This window comes from Manacus vitellinus, unplaced genomic scaffold, assembly GCF_001715985.3.
Source record: "Manacus vitellinus isolate BGI_N305 unplaced genomic scaffold, ASM171598v3 scaffold_1_pilon, whole genome shotgun sequence".
In the NCBI taxonomy this organism is placed as follows: domain Eukaryota; kingdom Metazoa; phylum Chordata; class Aves; order Passeriformes; family Pipridae; genus Manacus; species Manacus vitellinus.
In genome coordinates, this window is record NW_021939396.1 from 4,348,291 (window position 1) to 4,370,950 (window position 22,660).

Consider the following 22,660-nt stretch of genomic DNA (forward strand, 5'->3'; position numbering starts at 1 on the left):
TCCATTACTTCAAATTGTTTAAACCTCATGTCTACTTCATTTTCTGTACCTTATCTGAACACAAGGTTTTAACATGGGCTCCAACAACTTCACCTTTAATGCAGACATTAGTCTCCAGTGCCTTTTATGAATAAGAATTTTACCAGGTACAGTCCCACTATTCCTACACAACGGGACCATGATATTTACTTTATATGATACTTTTCAAAAGTCTTTGTGCATTTGACACAATATTGTTTTCCAAACCTGGAATTTCCTGAATCAGGCCAAATAACTTGCAATTAAAATCTCAGATTTAGCAGAACATAGAAATTTCTGTTGGGTCTTAAGTCAAGAAAGGTAAATTATTCAATACTTAGTGTAGAACTGCCACCTACAGCCTACAATGTTTGGGGATATACTGACACTCAGAAAGGGAAAAAAGGTTTTTCTCACTATTTTAAATACATTACAGGAAGTAATTTTATTTCTTATCCTGTTGAACCATTCAGTCACTGCGTGTTGTGTAATTTAATTTTAGGAGTCTATATACTGTGTAAGAAATTACTAAAATTTAAAAGGAGAAATAGATGTAAAAAATTCTTTATGGTTATGAATGATAGAGACTTATAAAGAATAAGTTTAAATGTAAGTAAGATAAGTGAAACTTTATTTAACAATCCACAGTGCATAAAAGTGCTTTACTGATGTTTCTCTGTAACAACACTGACATCCAGTGGTCATTCACTAAAACTGGGGTACTGGAAAAAGGGCCAACCAAATATGTGCAATGTGAGAATTTTTGTGTGTTTTGAGTCACAGTAGGAAAAAAAGGTAAAACAAAATCCATGAGGTTGTTCTTCTTTTCTTAAACTTAGGTGAGTGACGGGAGGCATGAACTGAGAAATATTATCCTGAGTTTGATGATAATAATTTGAAGAACCAGCACTTACAGGTTATGATTTCCTCTTATTTAGGGGTTGCCTGGCAAAGATGGACTCAATGGGCTTCCTGGGCTTCCAGGCCAAAAGGCAAGTGACATCATGTACCTGGGATTAAGCTGCTCACCTGGGCAGATCACTGGGGTGAGCTACCAAGGGTAGGTGGGAAGGTTGGCGCATCTCCAGAGTCAAACACCCCCCCACCCATCCCACACTGCTGAGCCATCAGCAAAGCTCCAGGGCCAAGTCAGCCGGTGTGATTGCACTACCCTGAGTCGTGATGAAGATGGAGCTGGTTGTAAATACAGCAGGGAAGAGAGATCCTCTTCCAGTCTTCAACTACTATATCCTATTTGGCAAACACAGCTCAGCACTGGAAGCAGAGAAGCTTCTATTGTCATTCAGGAAATCCAGTGACTCTGGCAAGTCAAGATATATATCCAAGGCACAAAGAAGAAGAACAAAGAAATGTAGCAGGCTCCAAAAATGTTAATTTCTTTCCTCCCTGAACAGCTGGAAAGAAGAGATGCCATCCCCCTAAACCATCTCTAGGTCTTTGTAGCAGAAGGATGATTCTTTATTATGTTCTACTTCTTATGCCCCACTTGAAAGCTTCTCTAAATGACAGATTGTGATGAGTTGTCTCCTCTGTTGTCTCTGCAGTTGGAGAAGGGAGATAGCAGATTTGGAGATAGTAGATTTAGAGATAGGATACACTCTGGTTGACCTGCCCTCCCTATGAAAATAAGTGACAAAGAAATGTACCATATTATGACTAAAAAGGCCAAAGTAGGCTTTGGGGATGATGATACCGTATTGGATTAAGGGCAACAGCTCTTAACCATCTGTTGCCTTGGACTGCATTGGCAACAGCGTTCTTCCTTCTGATACTTGAGCCCAGGTTTAGTAGAGTCCCCAGCTCCCATTTATTGATGAGTAAAGATGAGAAATTTGGAGCCAACAACATACTTCTGATGTTAAATAAACTTTGGATTTTATCCACAGCCCTTTGTAATACTTACTGCACTTCCCACCTATGCAGCACATTTCAACCACTGCAACCTCTGCTGTCCGTGCTGATACCACTGGCATTGGAAGATAAGTTTCAAAGTGTTTACATAATGGATCCAGTGACCAAGGTCCCAGTCCCAAAATTATGTTTGTTTTTTTTTTGTCAAAACGCTTTCTAACTTTCTAAGCACATATAGTTTGAAGAAACTGAATGGAGGTGTTGTTTTTCAAATAATTCATTATGGGCATCTTTAATATAAAAGTGGTTCACTTTGTGTCATTCCAGAAGTTTTCCAGTAGGGTGACAGGTGCTGGAGGTATGATTCTACTGGAAAGGAAATACATTCCAGGAACCATATTCTCACACAGCTCAATTTACACCCTCAGGCTGATACTGAGGAGTTGAGTTAAAATATTCCTTACCATTGTCTGCAAACACGCTACACTATCAGAGGAGTTGGAGTATTGACTTCTTGTGTTCCCTGCAGGGAGAACAGGGGGAAAAGGGTGAGGAAGGCTTTCCTGGAAAAGCTGGCCCTAAGGTAAGGGATTTTATTTCACAGTCTGATGTAGCCACAGAGTCAATCATGGTGTGATTTTGGAAGGTCTTATACTGAAGTCAGAGAAATCTTACTCTCCTTTAGTTGGAGACATAAGTGAATGAGCAGATGAGGATCATTGCCTGTCAGAGTTCGTGGTGTTCTGAAATACCAAACCCTATTTTATGCTGCTCCCTCAGGCCTAAGTGCGCAGGGAGACCTGACCTGGACTTTGTGTTGGCTCCCTGTGTTCTGCATTCCCAAGCCATCAAAAAGGCAATTTCAGTGCCTTATGACATGTTGGTAGACCAACATGGGCCAGGATAGTAGGGGATATATTTTACTAATGAGAAAATATACCAAAGGGTCAGGTCCTTACGGTGGTAAAGCCTTGCTTTTTTTTTTCCAGGGTGAACCAGGGAGCCGTGGCCAGCCTGGCGAGCAGGTGAGCAGGAAAAATAGTCCTCAGAGAAAAGTCTACCTGTCAGAGCAATATGAAGTGACCACATGCGATAACAAAACCATTTGCCGGTGACAAGATCTGTGCATGTCATTTGCATCTGCAGTTGAAGATGCAACAGATGGGGGGGATGAGACTCGTGGTTGAAATGAGTAAAGCAAAAATTTCAGAACAAAGATGTGTAAAATCCAACTTTTCATTATACCCTGGAAAAATGAAATCATCTTATTCCTGGTGGATAGGGAAGAATAGGAGGGTAGAGTGGCTTCAGTGCTTAGTTTCCTTCACACCTCAAGTTAATGCATAGTGGTGGTTCTGGAAGATGATGTTTGATGCAAGAGGTGATGCTGTCACTTCTAAGTTGTAAATGCTTGCTGACTGTTACATAGTTATCTTAGTTAACTAACCATAGATGTTGACATTGTCATCTACATGTCAACTTTCCAACTATATTATGAAATTCTGTTGAAAGAGAAGTCTGTATAATAGAGTCTTGTATACTAAAATTTTTGGGGTGCAGGGTATATACCAGCAATGAAAAAGCCTTAGAGCCAAATTCTTCTTACTCCTACCAGTTTTAGTCTAATCTTCTGCCGTAAAGACCAAATAGGAGGATGGTCATGGCCTCTGCTCCCATGTTGGCTTATGCAATAAAGTAGAACATATACCACCAAATGGACTTGGAGGGAATATGGGAAGAAGCAGTGGTGGGGGTCAGTCTCTTCTACCAGGCAACAAGTGACAGAGCAAGAAGAAGTGGCCTCAAGTTGCTTCAGGGGAGATTTCAGTTGGATATTAGGAAAAATTTCTTCACAAGAAGCATTGTCAAGCACTGGAACAGACTGCCCAGGGAATTGGTGGAATCACTGTCTCTGGAAGTATTCAAAAAATGTGTGGATATGGCACCCCAGGACATAGTTTAGTGGTGAACATAGTGGTGGTGCTGAGTTGATGGTTGGACTTCATCTTAGAGGTCTTTTCCAACCTTAATGATTCTATGATTCAATGATTGAAGGAATAAGGCTCCAATTCTGAGGTACAAATTGAGGTTTATTGGGATAAGGCACTTATTAAGTGGGTAACAATTACACCACTCTGTGAGTGGGGACTGTTCTGCTTCTATTCCAAAATTCCTTATAATCTACCTAATAGGAAACACTCATTTCAAAGAAAAGTATCCTCGCCTGCCATCCCAAGTAAGGGGAGATCAACAGGGCATGGGCAAATCATTCCTCAGGAGCACATCAGGTCCCAGGGACATGCCAGGCTTGCAGTTTCCAGGCAGGCTTGGTTCCAGTGCAGCAAAGGGTCAGACCCCAACCAAAGCACTGCCCCTTGGTCAGAATCATTTCTCCACAAAAGGCTGTTTTGAATTCTAACACCGCCTTCCAAAACACTTGCTCCTCTCTCGACAGCATGGTGTTCTCCACACATTTCATACATGTTCTCTTTTCTGTCACCTCAGTCATGAATTAGATACTGAATAGTGCAGACCCTTAGAGGACTTCACTTTGTATATCCTCTGAATTTTGACAGGAAACAGCTCATAGAAGGTGTGTGAATGTTGTTTCTTCAATCAGTTGTACATCATCCTCCAGAGACCCTTCTACACTACATTTCTGTGGTTTACTAATGAGAACATCATGTTGGCCTGTGTCAGATGTCTTACTAAAGTCAAGATACATTATACAAATTCTTCCTTCTTATCTACTTGGTTATCTTGTCAAGGGAGGGAACTGGATGGGTTTGGTATGGTTAGTTTCTAAAAAATCCATGTTGACTGTTTTGTATTATCTGTCCTTGAACTCAGACAAACTCACTGATGTTTTGCTTCAGGACCTTTCCAGAGGCCAAATTTACACCACGTGTTTTTATTTTCTCTCCAAATTCTCCTTTTTTTCCTTCTTTAATGTTAGGCCCTCTGACTGTTGTCCTGATTTCTGGCAACTCAACATCATTCACATCCCTGGAAGAGCTCAAGGCCAGGTTGGATGGGGTTTTGAGCAACCTGGTCTAGTGGAAGGTATCCCAGCCCAAGGCAGAGGGGTTGGAACTAGATGGTCTTGATTATCCCTTCCAACCAAAACCATTCTGTGATTCCATGATCAACTGGGATTCTGCAGTGACTCTGAGAAAGCACCACTCCCTCTGTCACCAAATGTCACTTTCCTTAAAATTGTCCCAACATCACCCTGATGTTCCTGGTCATCCTCAGTCACCATGGCACCTTGTTTCTCACATGATTTTGTCTGCAGACTTATTTCACCTACATCATGATAATCTTTTGGACCTTCCCATACCTGAGATAATTGTTTTAAAGCAGGGATCATTTTTTCTTAGTTCAGTTTTTGTACAAGATTTAGTGAATTTGGGTCTTGGCCATGACTGAGATCCTTTGTGATATCACACTACAAATGCAGGGAGAGCAGAATAATTATAAATAGGAAACCACATGGTTGTTTTCAGATGACAAACTGGGTCAACTGGGAGCTAAATTTGAGAACAGTGGATATATTTAGGAGAAACCACATGACACAGAGATCGTAATTACTCCAACAGCAAGTATTATATCAGAAAATCAAAGGCAAGATTCAAATAGAAATATATCCAAATGTGCAAAAGTGCATCCAGAAAATTCTAGATCTGTTCTTCAGGTGACATCTGTACTGTTCAGATTAATACAGTGCAGTTTTTGCATTTCCAGACTACACCAGATCATTAAAGATGAAAATAAAAGTTAGATTTAATTTCTTTAGCTGCTTTTATTTGCTTCCCTGGTCCTGCTACAGACCAGCACAAAGAAATAATGTCCCAAATTCCATGGCATCAGTTAACAGGCAAAATGGAGAAGGCTTGTCTGTTTTATGTAATGGTTTTCAAAAAAAAAGGAAATTATTTGATAATCAGACTAATCCCATTATCTCTCAGAAAACTACATCTACAATCAAACCCTTGAGAAAATGGGGGCAAGGTCTGTACCACAGTATTCTAGATTTCATAAACTTCTTTGTTATTTCCAGGGTGAAGCAGGTTTTCCAGGTCGTCAGGGTTTACCTGGACTGAGAGGAGAAAAAGGAGACCAGGTGAGTGACTTTGAGGAATAGCTTTTTTTGGGTCGTTTAGCAGCAGGATGACTTGAGTGTCCCTAGATGATATTCTCTCTTGGTGAGATTGCTGTGGTGCGCAGCTGATTGGCATCCAGCAAGGTCAACAAGCACCCCTTCCAAAAAGGTATTTCCAGCCTAGTGACTGTTCCTACTTGCAGCAGAGGTGATAATGAACAATGTTTGTCCTAAATGTAGAAGGTTATGCCTGATACCATGCTGACTATTAGGCAGTAGAAGAGGTACATTGTTCTTTAGGACTCCCTTCCAGAAATATCTGCCCTATTTAAGAACAGTAACGATTTTTGATAACAACAAAAACTCACAATTCCCTTTGTCACTGAGCCTTGGAGAAAGCTGCAGATGGCTTGATTATTTTCTGATGGTCTAACTTCCACCAACATCTTGGTGTCTACTGATTCCCCTGGCTAGTTCCAGACCTCTGGAGTCATCTGCATACCAAGAAATATTTGTATCAGGGGCCTGACAGTAAATTTAACTATGTAAATGAGGTCTGCACTCCTGAGAGCTGACCACACGCTTGAACGTGATCAAGAAGGATCAAAAATCAGCTGGGATCTTTTCATTTAGTTTGCTCCATTATATGCATTGTAGAGCATAGGATATAGAGTGTATTCCTTTGGAAGTGTTCAAGGCCAGATTGGATGGTGTTCAGAGCAACCTGGTCTAGTGGAAGGTGCCCATGGCAGGGGTTGAAATTACGTGATCTTTGAGGTCCCTTCCAAACCAAACCATTCTATGATTCATTCTACATACAATACTATAGAAATGTAGGTCAGATAGCTCCAATTTGAATGCAGGATAAATGCTCTTTGGGTATGCACTTTGAGGAGTATCACATCATCCTTGTTAAGCAGCTCACGTTCACAAGGCCAGGTTACATTGGCAAAATAGTAATGTGAATAAATAAAATAGTATTTTGGATCTTAATTCCTATTCTGCTTCCTTTCTTGTCCAACTGGAAAAAAATCTTTTTTTTTTAAACTGCATTAAGCAGTAGGATCTTCTACAAGTAAGTTATTTTAGGCTTGATGCTTTCCTTTCCATGAACTCAGTTGATATTCATTGGTTTTGAAAATAATGTGGTTTTATGAAGCCACCTTCAAAATTTCACATTTTTAATTGCTTGCTCTACCTCTTGAAAGACAGGTAAGATAATTGAAAGTGTAAGATATCTTGGTGGGGCTGATGCAATCAAATCAAAATATGCATATTTCCTGCTTTCATTTCCCTACTTTTAGGGAGAAAAAGGAAGAGATGGTTTCCCAGGAATGAAAGGTGAAAGGGGAGAAAAGGTAAGTCATTAAATGACCATGATATTCCTTAGATAAGAAGGAAAAGAGACGAGAGGGTAGAGACAAGCAATAGAGGAGAGTATCTGAGTAGGATCAGAAGACTTTTAACTGAGCTTTACAGGGAAGCAGAAAAAATAGCTCTGTATGGGATGGAGACAATCATTTATTGAGCAATGCAAGCTGATGAAATTAAGGACAAATTCTTTAATCCAAGGAAACTTTATTTTATACTTGGATCATATACATGAGCCTGGAAACAAAGTCTAAAGAAGTTTTCTGTGCCTGCCTGAAGTGCGATAGAACAATAATTTAAGGAACAGTCTGGGCTTCTGCCATCAAAAGTACATTAATTTTAGTGAAAATGAGAGAACTAGACAAAAGTTATGTCCACCAAAATTTACATTCAAACCCTGTGAACATGAAAGTGAAGAGGAAGCACTGACCTTGCAGATGCTTGTGGATGTATGGCAAAAAAATTGCCCTCATCATAGCAGCAATAGCATTTAAGATGTGGGTACCACTTCCTTCTTCTTCCTAGGATACATCAGTCCTCAGTTTGTCAGTGACTTTCACCATCTGTGGTGGTGGCAATTCTTTCATGGGTGGTCAGTTGACAACAGTGAAGCCCCTGAATCTCCTGTATCTGGGAGGTTGACTAGTATTGTTTGTAGTTCTCAGCTTTGAAGTGTCAGGGGACTGATGTTTGTGGAGCACAGCCCACAGAAAGGTCAATGCCAACTGCCAAACCCAGCCTATAATGCTTGTGAGATACTCTGGCAACAGCATAGTTTTGACTCAAAAAATTAGGGGAACAACTGGGTTTAGAAACTTAAATATTTGATGAAAAATAGGATTTTTATTTTCCATCAATGAAAGAAGTTCAGCTAAAAGGTGGTTTTCAATCAAGATTTTTGATCAAATTTAATTTAAAAAGAAAATTAAGCTCCATATCCTACACTGGGTGGGGTAAGTTTAGGAATGAACTGTGAAGTCAGGTCAATGATAAAATCATAAAGTGATAAAGTCAACAAAGTGAGAACCCTGCGTGCAGCAAAACAAGGACAGCAGAATTTCTGACAGAACACTGGGGTACATTCCACCCATCAGAGAAGTGCATTGGGATTTTCAGTGTCACTGAGCTGGTGGGTTGGGTCACATCTCATCTGGCAGTGCTGCGTCTTCTAACAAGTAATGTTGAGTTTTATTCGGGCACCTTTTTATATCATTAGTTATGTTTTTCTCCTCTCTCCAGGGTGACACGGGCTCCCCTGGACCACCAGGCTTACCTGGAACAGTAAGTGAGATTGTGTTCAGTACTGTAACAATATTCAAGGCATCATCACATTTCCTCCGCACAAATTCCTCAGAAACAAATATGTTCAAGTTCCTTACTTCTCTGCAGGAACTTTAGGACCTGTTTGCTCTGAGATTGTCTCCCTTTGCAATATCAGGATGCATTTGGTCTTCTTGTTTTTGGGGAAGGTTGTGCCTTCTTTTACCTCTTTGCAGATAGCAAATTTTTTATAACCTTGCTTTGTGATAGCACTTAAATTGATTTGTTTAGGAGCTGTGGGAGCTGTCTGAAGAAAATCACAGCTGAAAACAGGGAGTACATTCCTGCAGATTTTCCAGGGTGAGCTAGATTTTTTCCCACTTGGATCTCAGGATAAGACTGGTTCACTCAATGAACCAGTGAACAACAGCTTGTCTTCCTGGGGAATAATTCATCATTTTCCAGGAAGAGCAAAGGGTTTCTCTTCTCACTGACATAAACTTTTGGGGTGGACCATTGAGCTCCAGAGATGATGCAGCCACTCAGAGCTTCCCTGGCATATGATGCCATGCTGTGCTGTAATTCCAGAAAGATTCTTTCAGCCCAGATTATTCCAGGTTCAACACTGGATCCAACACAGCAACCAGTCTGACCTGGCTGCCCATACACTTTCTGCTAATAAAAAAAAAACAACAAAAAAACCAACCCAACCAAAAACCAGACCGTGAAGACATAAATTTATTGTTTTAAATATGAGCCTGAAAAATTACTTTTGGGAGCCTGAGTATAATTACAGTGATGTTCACTGGTGATTGAACCATCCACCACTGAATGTAAATGCACAAACCTCACAGTTCCCTCCAGCAAAATCGGAGTAAACACCTTGTAATAAGCAAGTTGCACTACTTGCAACCAGAGGACTGATCCCAGTCACACATCCACCAAAAAATGGCAGATATCTGCTCATCATCTCTGCTCACCACAGCTGGATACAGCTGCCAGAGATTATGGAGAAAGTTTGAATCAAGGTCTGTTGGTGAAAATCAAGTGCCTTGAGACCTTCAAGCAGCAATGGAGGAGGTGTTAGAATTTATTCCCTGACATTGGTTGGGCCTCTTCTGTCTGTGCCAAAGTATGCTTCATGTAAGAAAACTCCATGTGTGTCACACAAGAATGACTCAATCACAACATCAAGGATAAGTCTGTCTTAGTAAAGGTGGAGAAGGCAACTCACAAACATGGTACAGCATGGCTAGACACAGAGAAGACATGCCTGACTGCTCAAGTTCCTGTTTGTACAGAGAAATAATTTTTATTTCAGCTGTTAAAAGCATATGATGATTTTCACATATGTTCAGTTCTTCAAAGACTATTTTTTCTTCCTAATCTTATCAACTTTTTAAAAAGATACTCTTTGTATAAAACTTTATCATTATTTTGTTGCTAGTCCTTCAGAATGACTATGTATTCCCTAAGAAAATGATGTTGAGATGTTATGTATATGGTACAAAGCAGAGAGAGAACATACCAAGGTCAACCTTGGTGTCAGGAAATTTAATAATATAGAAGATGGGTCCAAGTGGAAAAGTGAGCTGGAGATTACTAATAGTAAACTTGATAAAAAGGTTAAAGTTTTCTTTTGTTTCATAGCAGTGGGACCTACAGGATGTTTCTGAATTTATGCTCATATTTCAAATACTCTAGAAAATGTCTGATATTTGTGGGCTTGTTTCCAAACAGCCAGATGTTACAATGAGTTGCTAATTTATAAGCCTACTGGTGGATGTATGGAATGTGTAATCTGTAATGACAAGGAGAATACAAGCTATTGCATTTCAAGAAAAATAGGCAATCCTTAACACTGGTTTCTGTTCCAGACAGCCTTCTTCACCCCACACCCCAGGATTCCTGTAAGTAACATCTCTAATAAACGTGGCCTTTGGTTATTACCTCTTGTATTTGATAGACACACAGCACCTTAGTGTTTTCTGAGTTATTTAAATGTTTTCAGTAAAGAACTGAGCTTGTGTCTGGTTCTGGGCATCTTCACCATTGTAACCAGCCATGATGAGAAGTCCAAAGCTGTTCTGGTAAGAGCAGCATTTAAACCAGCAGTGCCTGGAACACAGCTGTATGCTATCCCAGCCTCTTAAACCAAGCTTAAAATGAAGTTTAATTTCCTACTTGCAGCACATGATCTTTAAAGTCCCTTCCTATCCAAACCATTCTATGATTTTACAAAGTGATGATTCCTCTACACGTCTGTGGCTGTTAGATTTTGCATTACTGTGCAGGTCACATATCAAGGACAAAGTGGAAGAAAGAAGAATATTAAAAAAACTTCACTTTACCTGTTGAATTACTTATTCCCTTTGCAGTCTTGTTTTCCTGGTAATACGTGCCTTATTCCAACTCAGTAACACCATCCCTGCCTACAGTTGTACTGACTGTGCTTTGTTGTTCTACTGTTTCAAAAGAGTTTTGGGACTTGAAAGGTCATTATACAAAGCAGCTTCCAGGCACAACCATACAGATTTTCAGCTTTGGACCCTTTGCTTGAGCCACTTTAGGTGGACCTGTTATCTTTCTGAAGGACACTAGATGGCATCAGGGACTGCCTGGTTGAAAGTTCTTCTAACAGGATGCTACTTGTAGAGTAAAATTCCTCCCATTATTTATCACAGATGATAATATTTATTCATAAGGCATAATAAATACAAGCATAAGTAATATTTATGCAGATACATTTATTTTGTCTGTTAGAGAATCATTTGAAAATGGACTTTCAATTCCCAGGTGTTGTAGAAATGATTGGCAAATAGCTGATGTGAATAAAATTCAAGCTGATTTGTCTGGCTCTGCATTTGACTGATCACTATTCCTTGCATGTGTATGTAGCTAAAATCACTGATGTTCCTAGTCTTCCTTGATTGCATAATTGAAATACTTTTTATGATAAATAATGAATAAGTAATGATTGCTGTTGCCTGAATACATATGTTCATATCAATATATAAATATGAGTATTTGTGTAGTGCCTGGTTTATTCCAGCTAGTTCCAGAATTGTGTGCTTTCTGTTTCAATTTACAAAAAGCAGAAATATGGATTTATTGATTATTGTACTAGAGCTGAGCACAAAGCTTAGGAACCTCTCTCTGAAAGCATCTTCAGTTTGCTGTAAGAAGGAAGAACAGGAATAAATTAATCCTATTAGCCAGTGATGGTGGTGCATGAAATAACGTACTGACATTGCAGGAGGGAGTGGAAGCTGCATGAATGTATGGAGATGTTAATAGAACCAGAGATCAGGAATAGCTGCGTAGTGCACACCTCTGGAAGTGCTTAAGATGAGACCCTGAACACCCCTCTCTTATAACTGGGATAGGGATCTGTGTGTGAGATCATTCCCCCAGCTGTAGGATATGTTTTCTATGAGGGAAAAATTTTCTGCTTTTAAACTAAACATTTTTTCAGTTATTATCATAACAGAACAAGAAGTCTGGACAGGAATCTCCAAGTCTTAGAGTAGCTTCTGCAAAGGACTTTTAGGTCTGATGAATCAAAACTGATATCCCACTCTATAAATGGATAACTGATTGAAAGAGGCCTCTTACCAAACAGGACTAGTGTGATTTCCAGGCATGAAAACAGCCTTTCTTTCTCTCTTTTTCTTGTTGTTTTGTATCAGGGTGAACCTGGACCAAAAGGGGAGAAAGGAGATCGAGGAACCAGTGGAGAACCTGTAAGTACACCAAGGGTTTCTTCAGTTGGTTTTGAACTTTAGCAGTGAGAGCACATGAGAGATGCCTCTTCTGGAGGGAGAGGGGGGGACATTCTTATTCTATATTGAGATACCTCTCTCATAAGAAATAGCCCCAGTGGTTCTTGTCTTTGTACTGTGGTATGGCCCAGCTAAATTGTGCATTTGGCTACTGCATTTTTGTTCTGGACTGCTCTCGTTCTGGAGTCCCCAGAAGAGACAGAGTTCTGCACAGTCACTTCTGTAAAAAGCACTCTTTCCTCTCTCAGTGGGAGGAGGGAGAATCATCTCTTTCTGCTCATGAGAAGAAACAAGCAGTTTCTTTCAGCTCCTTCACCTCTCCCTCTGTTTTTGCAGGGATTACCTGGGGTCCCAGGAAAACAAGGTGCCCCAGGACCTGCAGGAGTCCAGGTAAGAGAGCCCAGCCTTGAAGAAAGGCTTGACATGACCAGAGAGGAGTGCCCTCAAGGTCTATATCACTGTAAACAATTCTTCCCCTATGCACTTGCAGCCCATTTCTTCTTCGTAATTTTTAAAAGTTCAGGGACTTTTTTAGAGGTATTTACTCAGGCCAGGCATCAGGAGGAAAATCAGCTCAGGAATATGGTACTTCTGTAGCATGATCGGTATTGTCTGAGAGACTCCTTCCAACTTCATGATCCTTCAAGAGGGCACCTGGTACTGATGCCACAGGTCTCACAGATAAGTCACTGCAGTACATCATCAAAACATTGCAGAGCAATTAGATTCAAGCCCAGTCCATTTGACCTTGAGTGAACTATGGCTCATGTGAAATGGTTGTATAGTCTTAATCATCTTCTAAATCTTTCTTGGCTCACACATGTTATTTCCAGGCATCACTGAGGTGTTTTCATGTTAACATGGGGAGGTGTTCACTCTGCCTTCATATGTGCTGTGCCCCAGCCATATCATCAACAATATTTGGGCATCAACAGCTTAAACAGGTTAACAGCAGTCTTAGCATTCTGACGAAAAAAACTAAACAAACAAAACTATAATACCAGGTAACTTTTAACTAACAGCTGCTGAATGGGAGGACATTTCAGTGAGTAGAATTTGTCCTGCCAAAATTCTTCAGAAAGGGCCCTGTGATAGGTAGGACTAGGACAAACCTCTGCACAGGGATCTATTTTGACCATTTCTAAATTGCTGATGTTTATTTTTGAGAACTGCAGGCAAATCTTCCTCTGTGAAGGGAGATGATTAGAGTTCAGCTGTAAATGAAATATCTGGTAGCCCTGTGGATAGGAAGGAATTTCACCTGGATAAATACCTCCAAGTTTCAGCATCCTGTGCTGAGAATCAGCCTCTGAGTTGATCAACCATTAGTAATTCTTCTTAAGTCTCAGGGTTTTATTTTTATATTTTCTTTTCTTGCTGCATAGAAATCCGGGAGCTATTTCCTCAGCAGTTAACTTCTCTGTGAGTTGGTTAACAAAAAACATTGCCTAGCGCATATTTGGGTATCATGAAGTCTTTTTGTCTGGCAGGTAGTCCCCTCCCATGTCTAATCAGCTGGTATCTCTCTCTTATTTTTGCACAGGGTGCAAAGGGGGAAAAAGGAGCCCGAGGAGAAGCTGGAGCCCCTGGAGAGACTGTGAGTAATTGCTTCCCTTGCAGCATTTTTCCCTGGCAGAAACACTCCTGAAGGGACACTGAAGTCAATGCCTTCCAGCTTTGGAGTCCCAGGCTGCTTGGACACAAGGCACATCCTAATCCAGAGTTGGAAGAGTCCCTGCTTGTGGGCAAACAGGCCCATCTGCACCAAACAAATCAATGCCTCAGTCAGCCCAGCTCGAAATTGTGCATCTCTTACTGGTGAAATCTCCCCCTGTCTAACAGAACTCCCTTTTCTGGGTGAGGTGCTGGTGGAGCTGGTGACTGCACTGAGATATCAGCCCAGCCCAGGCAGGCAGCTGGAGCAGGGAGATGCTCATCAGCAGCCTGAATTGCTTTTTGATCACAGTTGCTTTCAGGCTTCCTCGTCAATTCTGATTTTTTTAATACCAGCTCATCCAGAGGACTCATCCCACAGCCCTTTTTGACACGTGTTGTAGGGAGTGCTGCTGTTGCCTGGCTGTGTGCTAAGGAACAGTAAAGGATTTCAGTCCCTTTTTATTATTGTGAGAGCACATAAGACCTTTGTGGCTGAAAAAGAGGCCACAAACTTTGCAAGCAGAGAAGGAAGAAAACCTGAAGAACTTGTTGAAATAATGATTGAGATAGAGGATGCTTGAGTGAGCATCCTTACCTAGTGATTGAGAGGAGGGAATAGGACTTTGAAATTATGCATCTTAGAGCACTGAAATTTCTTCCTCCACCTTTGTGTTCATGGTTTTCCTTCCTGGGCTGGTGCTTAGATGTTAGAGCATGGTGTGAATAACACCAAGGTCATAGGTTTGATCCCTGTATGGGCCATTCACTTAGGAGTTGGGATTGATGATTGTTGTGGGTCTCTTCCAACACAGAGCATTCTGTGATATTGTCCCTGAGCAGTGCTTTAACCCTAAACCCTGAACTGCCTATTTCCAGCTCTCTTTCACTCTTGGTTGAAGAACCACTTACTACTTTTGGGGAGGAATATAAAACAAAAAAGGGCAAAAAACATACCCCTTCCACCAAACCTACCCATTGATTTTACTTCTTTGTATACCCTCCTGACAAGGAGGATGTTAATGATATGGAAATGCAGGTATATACAGGCATCTTCTTTTTTTGCCATCCTTTCACAGACTACCCCTGCTCCAAGTATTTCTACTGACTCACAGACCAGCACCTGTAAATAACACAGAAATGAGGAAACCTTTAAACCTCTGCTACAAGGAAAGGCTGAGAGAATTGGGATTGTTCAGTCTGGGGAGGAGAAGGCTCTGGGGAGACATTAGAACCCCTTCTATCACCTAAAGAGGAACTGCAAGAGTCTGGAGAGGGACTTGTAACAAGAGCATGAAGTGATAGGACAAGGGGGAATGACTTTAAGATGAGAGTAGGTTTAGATTAGATACTAGGAAGAGATTCTTCACTATGAGAGTAGTGAGGCCCTGGCACAGGTTGCTCAGGGAAGTTGTGGATGCCCCATTCCTGGAAGTGCTGAAGACCAGGCTGTGTGAGACTTTGATCAATCTGGTCTAGTGGAAGGTGTCCTGCCCCTGGCAGGGGGCTGGAACAAGATAATGTTTAAGGTCCCTTATAACCCAAATCTCTAATTTTATGAAATATCTGAATATATGATATAATCCCAAACATCATCTCTGTGGAGACATAAATCACCAAACATATGTTCTCTAATGTTCCCTATGAATTTTTAGGGACACACATGGGTTTTCTGACCCTACGAAGCTTTCACCTGTAAATGGAAAAGACCTATAATTCAGAACTATACATTCTCAATGATTTGAGATGTTCATCTGTTTAGTGCAAATGAGTGTTTTCAGGTTTTGTTGCCCAGAGCAAGGTGGAATTGTCAGCAAAGAATATTTTGTTGACCTGGATTTTTTTAATGATAAATCAACATAGTTTCCTCTGTTCTTTTGATGTTTCTGGCCCAGACTTTTCTTCCTGCATCTCACCTAGATTTAGGATTTATTTTGGTGGAAGGTAGCTTTAAGCTCCCAAAGACAGCCTTCATCCATTTTGTATTGTTTCTTTCTTCTTTACACTAAAAAGTTTCTCACAAAGATGCTATTTTTTGCTTTCTGCTTGTACAACACCTTGTCTGACATGAAATCCAGTCTCTCTTGGAACATCTTGTTCCTATGGTGATACAAGTTGTGACTTACATATGTACACACATACTTCATTTTCTCAAAACAGGGTGTGAGTGGACCAGCAGGGCCCCCAGGCCCAAGAGGCTTGCCAGGAAATGTGGTATGTATGCACCAGTGTATTTGTTTTCCCATCTGTGTCCTGATTTCTTTATTTAATGTGTTTAGTTTTCCCTTCCACGGGGATTACTATCAGGTTAAAAGACTGTGTTTCATTACACTAGTTTCTTATTGTTGAATGTTCATGGTGTATCCATGAAACATCTCATTTCATTTTTAGTAAGAGGGAGGCATGGAGCTGCTTCATTCCTCACCAAAATGTCAAAAGTGATTTTTGCTGCCAGCTCTTCAAGAGAAAAATTTCAGTGGTTATTGTCTCTCTGGATTTGTTCTCTTTGCCTTGTTTTCATTTGTCCTTTCCTATTGTAAACATGACTTCTTGATACAAAAATAGCGTGGTAAACTCCCCTTTTTGTTATGAAAGCATGAAGGCATTTGATCCTACAATCAGAGCCTTGAAATCAACGTGGTGTCCCCCTTACCTCAGTAGATGTTCATCACTGTTATGAAGTCGTGCATGATAAAACTTTTCATGTAGGCAAAATCTTTGGACTAACTCTAATCCCAACTCGACTAGTGCAATTTTCTTTCTAGTTCCTGAAGTTCTCTGGATTTAGCCTGGAGTAGATGAAAAACACCATTTAGACCTCATAATATATATATATTTTATATATATATATAATATATGTGCTTGATAAGTTCTCTATCAACCTCCACCCCAAGAAGTCTTCCATCATCCCCATATCACCATTGGCCAATCAGAGCTCAAATCAGTCCAGCAGTTTAATTACATAGGTAGTCTTATCTCCTCAGATGGTAAGATTGACAGAGAGATAGACAACAGGTTAGCAAAGGCATATAGTGCCTTCAGAAAGCTTCATAAAAGAGTTTGGCGAAATAAACACTTGAAGAAAAGTACAAAGATCAGTGTTTACAGAGCCATAGTGCTGTCTACTCTCTTATATGGTTCCGAATCATGGGTCATCTACCGCCACCACCTGCGACTCCTAGAACGCTTCCATCAACGCTGCCTCCGTTCAATCCTAAACATCCACTGGTCAGATTATGTGACCAATACATCTGTTCTAGAACAAGCAGCAGTCACAAGTATTGAGGCCATGTTGCTGAGAACACAGCTGTGTTGGGCAGGGCACATCTCAAGGATGAAGGACCACCACCTCCCTAAGATCTTGCTTTATGGTGAACTTGACACCGGCTGCCGCAAGAGAGGAGCCCTGAAGAGAAGATACAAGGACTCTTTGAAACAACATCTCAGCCCTGGCCATATTGATCACCATAACTGGTCTACTCTGGCCTCCAATCGGGAGGTCTGGAGACACACCATCTATAACGCTGCTGATGCCTTTGAGAAAGCACGCAGGATCACCCTAGAGGAGAAAAGACAACGCAGAAAAAATTGTGCCCTGCAGAATTTACCACCTAAGGAGTCTTTCTGCTGTGCCTTTTGCAACTGGACATGCCTGTCTCGTATTGGCCTTTTTAGCCACCAGCGCGCTTGTGACAAACATGGGTAGAGCCCTTCCCAAATCTTCCTTTGCGAAGCCTGGCCACGATGATGAATATATGTGCTCGATACAATGTGGTTTAGCACAGAGGACTCTTTGAGCCAGAGTTTATTACCTGAACAATCCAAGACAACCTAAATTGCCTTTCTACTAATTGTTAAGATACATTTGATTTAATTGTATCAATCTAATGATTTAATTTCAAATTGAAAAGCCATGTTGAAAATTAAGACCTTTTTCAATTTCATATTCTGTTGAGCAAACTTCTATACCAATAATACCAATATATTACCTATAAAAGCTAATATAGTAGGAAACTATTTTTAGTGGTGCAGAAAGGAAAATAATTATCACATCCATTCTGAGGTCAATCCAATCTTAATGGTGCCAAGACATGATTTCACATCTTAAAATGGAGTACCACTCCAAAATGTGTTTTGGTGAGTTAGGAAGTTACAGTATCTAATTTAGAGCTCTAAATCATCTATATTTTGATGTGGAATCCTTTGAGAACTGCCAAGATGTGAAAAGGATCGAAAACTGAAATAGAGGATAAAATGAACATAGCTATGTTTCCCAATATCTGGCTTTGGAGAGCAGTAGCCATAAAAAAATTAATACTGGGAGGATTTTGGCTTCTCTTATGACTGGGGGGTTGTTTGTGATGGATCAGAAACTGCTGAGGGTTTCACAAAATGAAATATAAAGTTAGTAGTAGAAGTAGAATGCACAAATCTAGGATTAGGTCTATTTCTACTTTTGCTGTTCAGCTCCCCTTTGTATTGAAAAGAAATCCTCCTTTAAGGACCTGGCACACAGCTCTTCTGTGGTGTTCTCTGGATTACAGGTTGTCTGTACTGGGAAATGTAGAGCTGATACTAATCCTTGAGATAGATTGTACTGAACAAGCAGGTCTGCCCCTTTATTTTAGGATCAAATACTGCCTACAAAGAAACTTTTAAGCTTTAAAGTTCTTTTCTCTCCAGGGTGTGCCTGGAGGCCCTGGACTGCCAGGGAAGGCAGGAGAAAAAGGGGAAAGGGTGAGTTTGTTCTTTGATGGATTTGATTTTCTTTTTCTTGGGCATTTTAAGTAACTGGGACAGAAGTAGTCTGAACTGGGAAATTATTTCATAGGTTCATGTATGGTTAAGACACATGGGTTCATTAGATCATCTTGTCTGAACTTCTCTATTACATGTGCTATAAGGTTTTCACCCTGTTGCAGCTTTATAATTTACCTGATAAATCACCAAGATACGACTGGATAGAGTGAAGCCACCACTACACATTTTGAAATGATGACGTTCTGCTGTCCTCATTGCCTGACAAGAGCTGGCATTTGGTGTTTTAAGAAACTCCTATTCATCACTGTGAATCCAAAGCTGGAAGGAAAAGTGTCTTTCATGATTAGAAAACAGATTTCTGCTTACCTCATAAGCTGTTATAACTGCACCATTAGTTCAGCTTTCCAGTGCAGTCTTGCTTACACTTTACCTGCTTTGCCTCAGTCTTATGTCCCATCTCATGGGCTTTCTGAGGTCAAGAGTTGGTGATTTGGTCATGCACTGCACCCTGTCCAGAATGCTGGAGTAGGAATGATTAATTGGAAACATGGCCCCATATATGCATATATTTGGGGCTTAAAAGGGAATGAATCCCAGCCCCTTCTGTCAAATCTTCTTCCACCTCAGGGTCAGGCAGGGACCAAGGGTGCTCTCATACAGCATTGTGGATAGAGTGAAAAGAAGCAACAATATATTTTATTGACATAAGACACTGAGTTAACAAAGTTCGATGGTAAATGCCACATTGGTTTAACAAGATTCAATGCAAGTACTCTTGATTATTTACTGCATAAAGGACAGAGTCAGACAGAACTGTAAGGGAGACCCTTCCATTGAGTCATGAGGTTCAGGAAGGATCCCCTTCTGTTCTAAAGTCCTCAGAGGGGAATTTAGGTGTGGCTGGATCCAGACTTAGTCATAAACTTGGTCAACTTTTTGTGTAAAGGATTATATGTGTGCAGCCAATTCTTTATATCATTTATCTAAGGTTTCAAAGTTTCAACATGCTTATTCCCAATTCACTTACTGAGTGTCTGATGTGCTAACGTGGCAATTTGAGATCTGTTTGAAGTTTGAAGTCTCCTTTTTCTTTCCTTAAGGGAAATTACAAGTGCCTTGAGATTACTGAAGGGAAACACTTTCTATAAAAGAGTGTTTCCTATGATACCAAAAGGAAACCATAAGAGAAAGCTAGAAAAAAGACATATCTTTCATCCCCAGTGAAAGACCTGAGACAGGAATGGTCTTTATTAGCCTACTAAGAGTTCTGATGGATTGTCTTCTACAGGGTGATCCTGGAAAAGAAGGAAAAGTGGGCTTTCCTGGGCCACCTGGTGTGCCAGGGCCTGCTGGAGAGCCAGGTTTGCCTGGGAAGGGTAAAGATGGAGCACCGGTAAGTCCAGCTGGCAAACTTTGTGCTTGAGTAGTTCAACATGAGACAGACAGGCAAGACTTCTGCTGGAGAACAGTGGATTTACCAGAATCCATGAAAGGCCTGGCTGTGCAAAATGCCCCAGATCATAGCACTGCATTGAACCCCTTTTGATGTGCTGTGGTGGCCCCTGAAAATGGAGACCTCCACGAGGAGTAACCATTGGCCTTGTGACCAGTAAAAAAATTATTAGCTTGGTGGAAGGTCCCTAAAAGCATTTAATTCTATCCAAGTTAGCAGATGATTTAATTTCCTTACATGTTGTCAGTAAGGTACTGCCAGGATGGTGTTTTGGTTGGGGTGGGGGCTGGTGGTGGTACTTGCTGCAGGGACTATATCAAAGTCCAGGCTCCTGTTTGGCTGGATGGTGACTGTTTTCTTGTTTTACCTCCACCACTTTAGGGGGAAAGAGGACCACCAGGCTTGCCAGGACCCTTTGGACATAAGGTGATCATGGAATCCTTTGTGCAGTGCTACTCTCAATCATTTGAACTGGAAAAAAATTATGGTGAAAATATGGTCTTTTTTCCCCTGGAAAACTGAGTTTGTGAAGCTTTCACTCAAAAACGCAGTTCTAGACTTTTAGGAACTCCCTTTCTCTATTATTGCAGTATGTCTGTTGATGTAGATACTAAGGGCTAAATGCACATTTTTTCTGGGAAACTGTAATTGGACCCTTTAATCCATACTGCTAGAGAGACATTGCATGGCTCAAGGATGATCTACTCTTGAGACTACTTGTCAGCCCCTCAAAAAGCATTCTTCCATAGCACTCCTTCCCTTCACCTCTCCAGGGAGGTGTGAATTATTTTCCAGTGGGACCAGGCAGTCTTGGTTTGCCCTCATATATCATAGTTAAGGCAAAAACTAACTAGTTGATGAGGTTAATGACAGTAATTTCTTCTGCTAAAAGTATTGCGTATTCCCTTACAAGTATACAGCAAATAGAGAAAGGAAAAAACCAGCAAAAACCTTTGCTTCTGGAAGCATCTGGATTGTGCTTGAATCTTCAATAAAACACATCAGAAATTCCCCTCTTTGAATTGACCATGTCCTGATCTGGATTGGATGAAGAATAGGATGTTCAAAGAGATTCTCTAAATGTTATAAGGAAGATTATAGCATTATGAGACTCAATCCAACTAGGTTCCACACTTTTGAAATAACCAAACTGCTATGAATATTTCTTTCTATTTTCCTGCATTTTGTATAAATGCATTGTAGCCTGTTGTATATATCTTTGACAGTTCAGACCACACACTACACCCACAAAGACACACACAAATAGACAGAGAATTAACATAAAAGTCAGAAAAAAACACTAAAAGCAATCTCATGAAATATTCTATTCAATATCCACAGAAGAAGGTAAGAATCTTAATTGTGCACAGAAAATACTATTGAACTTTTTGTATTGAAGTTATCTTCTTGAATAAAATAGCAGAGAAGGGATCTGCTGGAGTGTTTGAACTAATCAGAATATAATTTTTCTCACTGTCCTAGCAGTATTGTTTCTTGATGGAATAAGATTAGTTTAAGAAGAAAGAAAGGGAAAAAATAGGAGCTATTGTAGATGCAAATTTGGGTGGGTGGAATCCACAGGTAACAATTTTTGTATCATGATTCTTTCTATACAGCTAGAAATAATGTAATAATAAATGGCATAAATGAGATTCATTTTTATAAATTTACTAAAAATGTGAGATCACATCTTACACCTGCAATGCAATCCATAAAAGTCTTATTGATTTCTCCTTATAACTAGAAAACAGATGTTAAAGTATTGTAACTGAATTCTTTCTTAGCCCTCTGTCTACAGTGTCCATTGAACAGAGTCAAGTTGTTTTCTGTGCTAATCAGGTTTTACTTCGAAAATCCTGTTTTCTAGAGTGGAGGGCTCTCCTTTTGTAGTACAGTGCTCAAGAGAGAGTGGTAGAAGTGTGGAATTATTTTTCACTAGAAGAATTTCATACGCTACTGTGAGTAGGTCTATGCTGGTAAAGGAAAGGAGTACATTAAGATGTAATAAAACACCCTTAATTCTGTCTTCCCCAGATAAGCAATCTGTATTTGGCAATTTTTGTGACTTAGCCATCTACCATAGAAACAGAGAGAGCCAAAAGTGTATTATAGTGCTTAGTGCTTCCCCAAGCCAAGGAGAGTTCCTGATACCCCGATGAAGTCACTGTCACTGGAAGTATTCAGGAGGCATCTGGATGTGGCTCTTGGGAATATAGTTTAGAGGTGATTAAGGTGGTCTTGGGTTCATGGTTGGACTAGATGGTCTTGAAGGTCTCTTCCAACCTTGATGATTCTGTGAAATGCTGGCAATTGGATGCTGTGCACTAAAATAAATGAAAAATAGTTACAGAGGTTGTGTTCCCACTCACATATGACATGGCACACTCT

The 22,660-nt window shown here is 40.4% G+C and overlaps 1 protein-coding gene across 1 annotated transcript in view; it reads left to right on the forward strand.

The window, feature by feature from the left end:
* COL22A1 (collagen type XXII alpha 1 chain) overlaps positions 1–22,660 on the forward strand; it is a 195,150-nt gene that overhangs the window by 130,986 nt on the left and 41,504 nt on the right. Inside the window, exons 25-38 of the mRNA XM_018074383.2 lie at positions 957–1,010; positions 2,420–2,473; positions 2,880–2,915; positions 5,951–6,013; positions 7,297–7,350; positions 8,603–8,644; positions 10,501–10,533; positions 12,313–12,366; positions 12,742–12,795; positions 13,949–14,002; positions 16,219–16,272; positions 18,742–18,795; positions 20,108–20,212; positions 20,654–20,698. Coding sequence (XP_017929872.2) covers positions 957–1,010; positions 2,420–2,473; positions 2,880–2,915; positions 5,951–6,013; positions 7,297–7,350; positions 8,603–8,644; positions 10,501–10,533; positions 12,313–12,366; positions 12,742–12,795; positions 13,949–14,002; positions 16,219–16,272; positions 18,742–18,795; positions 20,108–20,212; positions 20,654–20,698 — 756 coding nt within the window. The remainder of the gene's footprint in view (positions 1–956; positions 1,011–2,419; positions 2,474–2,879; positions 2,916–5,950; positions 6,014–7,296; positions 7,351–8,602; positions 8,645–10,500; positions 10,534–12,312; positions 12,367–12,741; positions 12,796–13,948; positions 14,003–16,218; positions 16,273–18,741; positions 18,796–20,107; positions 20,213–20,653; positions 20,699–22,660) is intronic.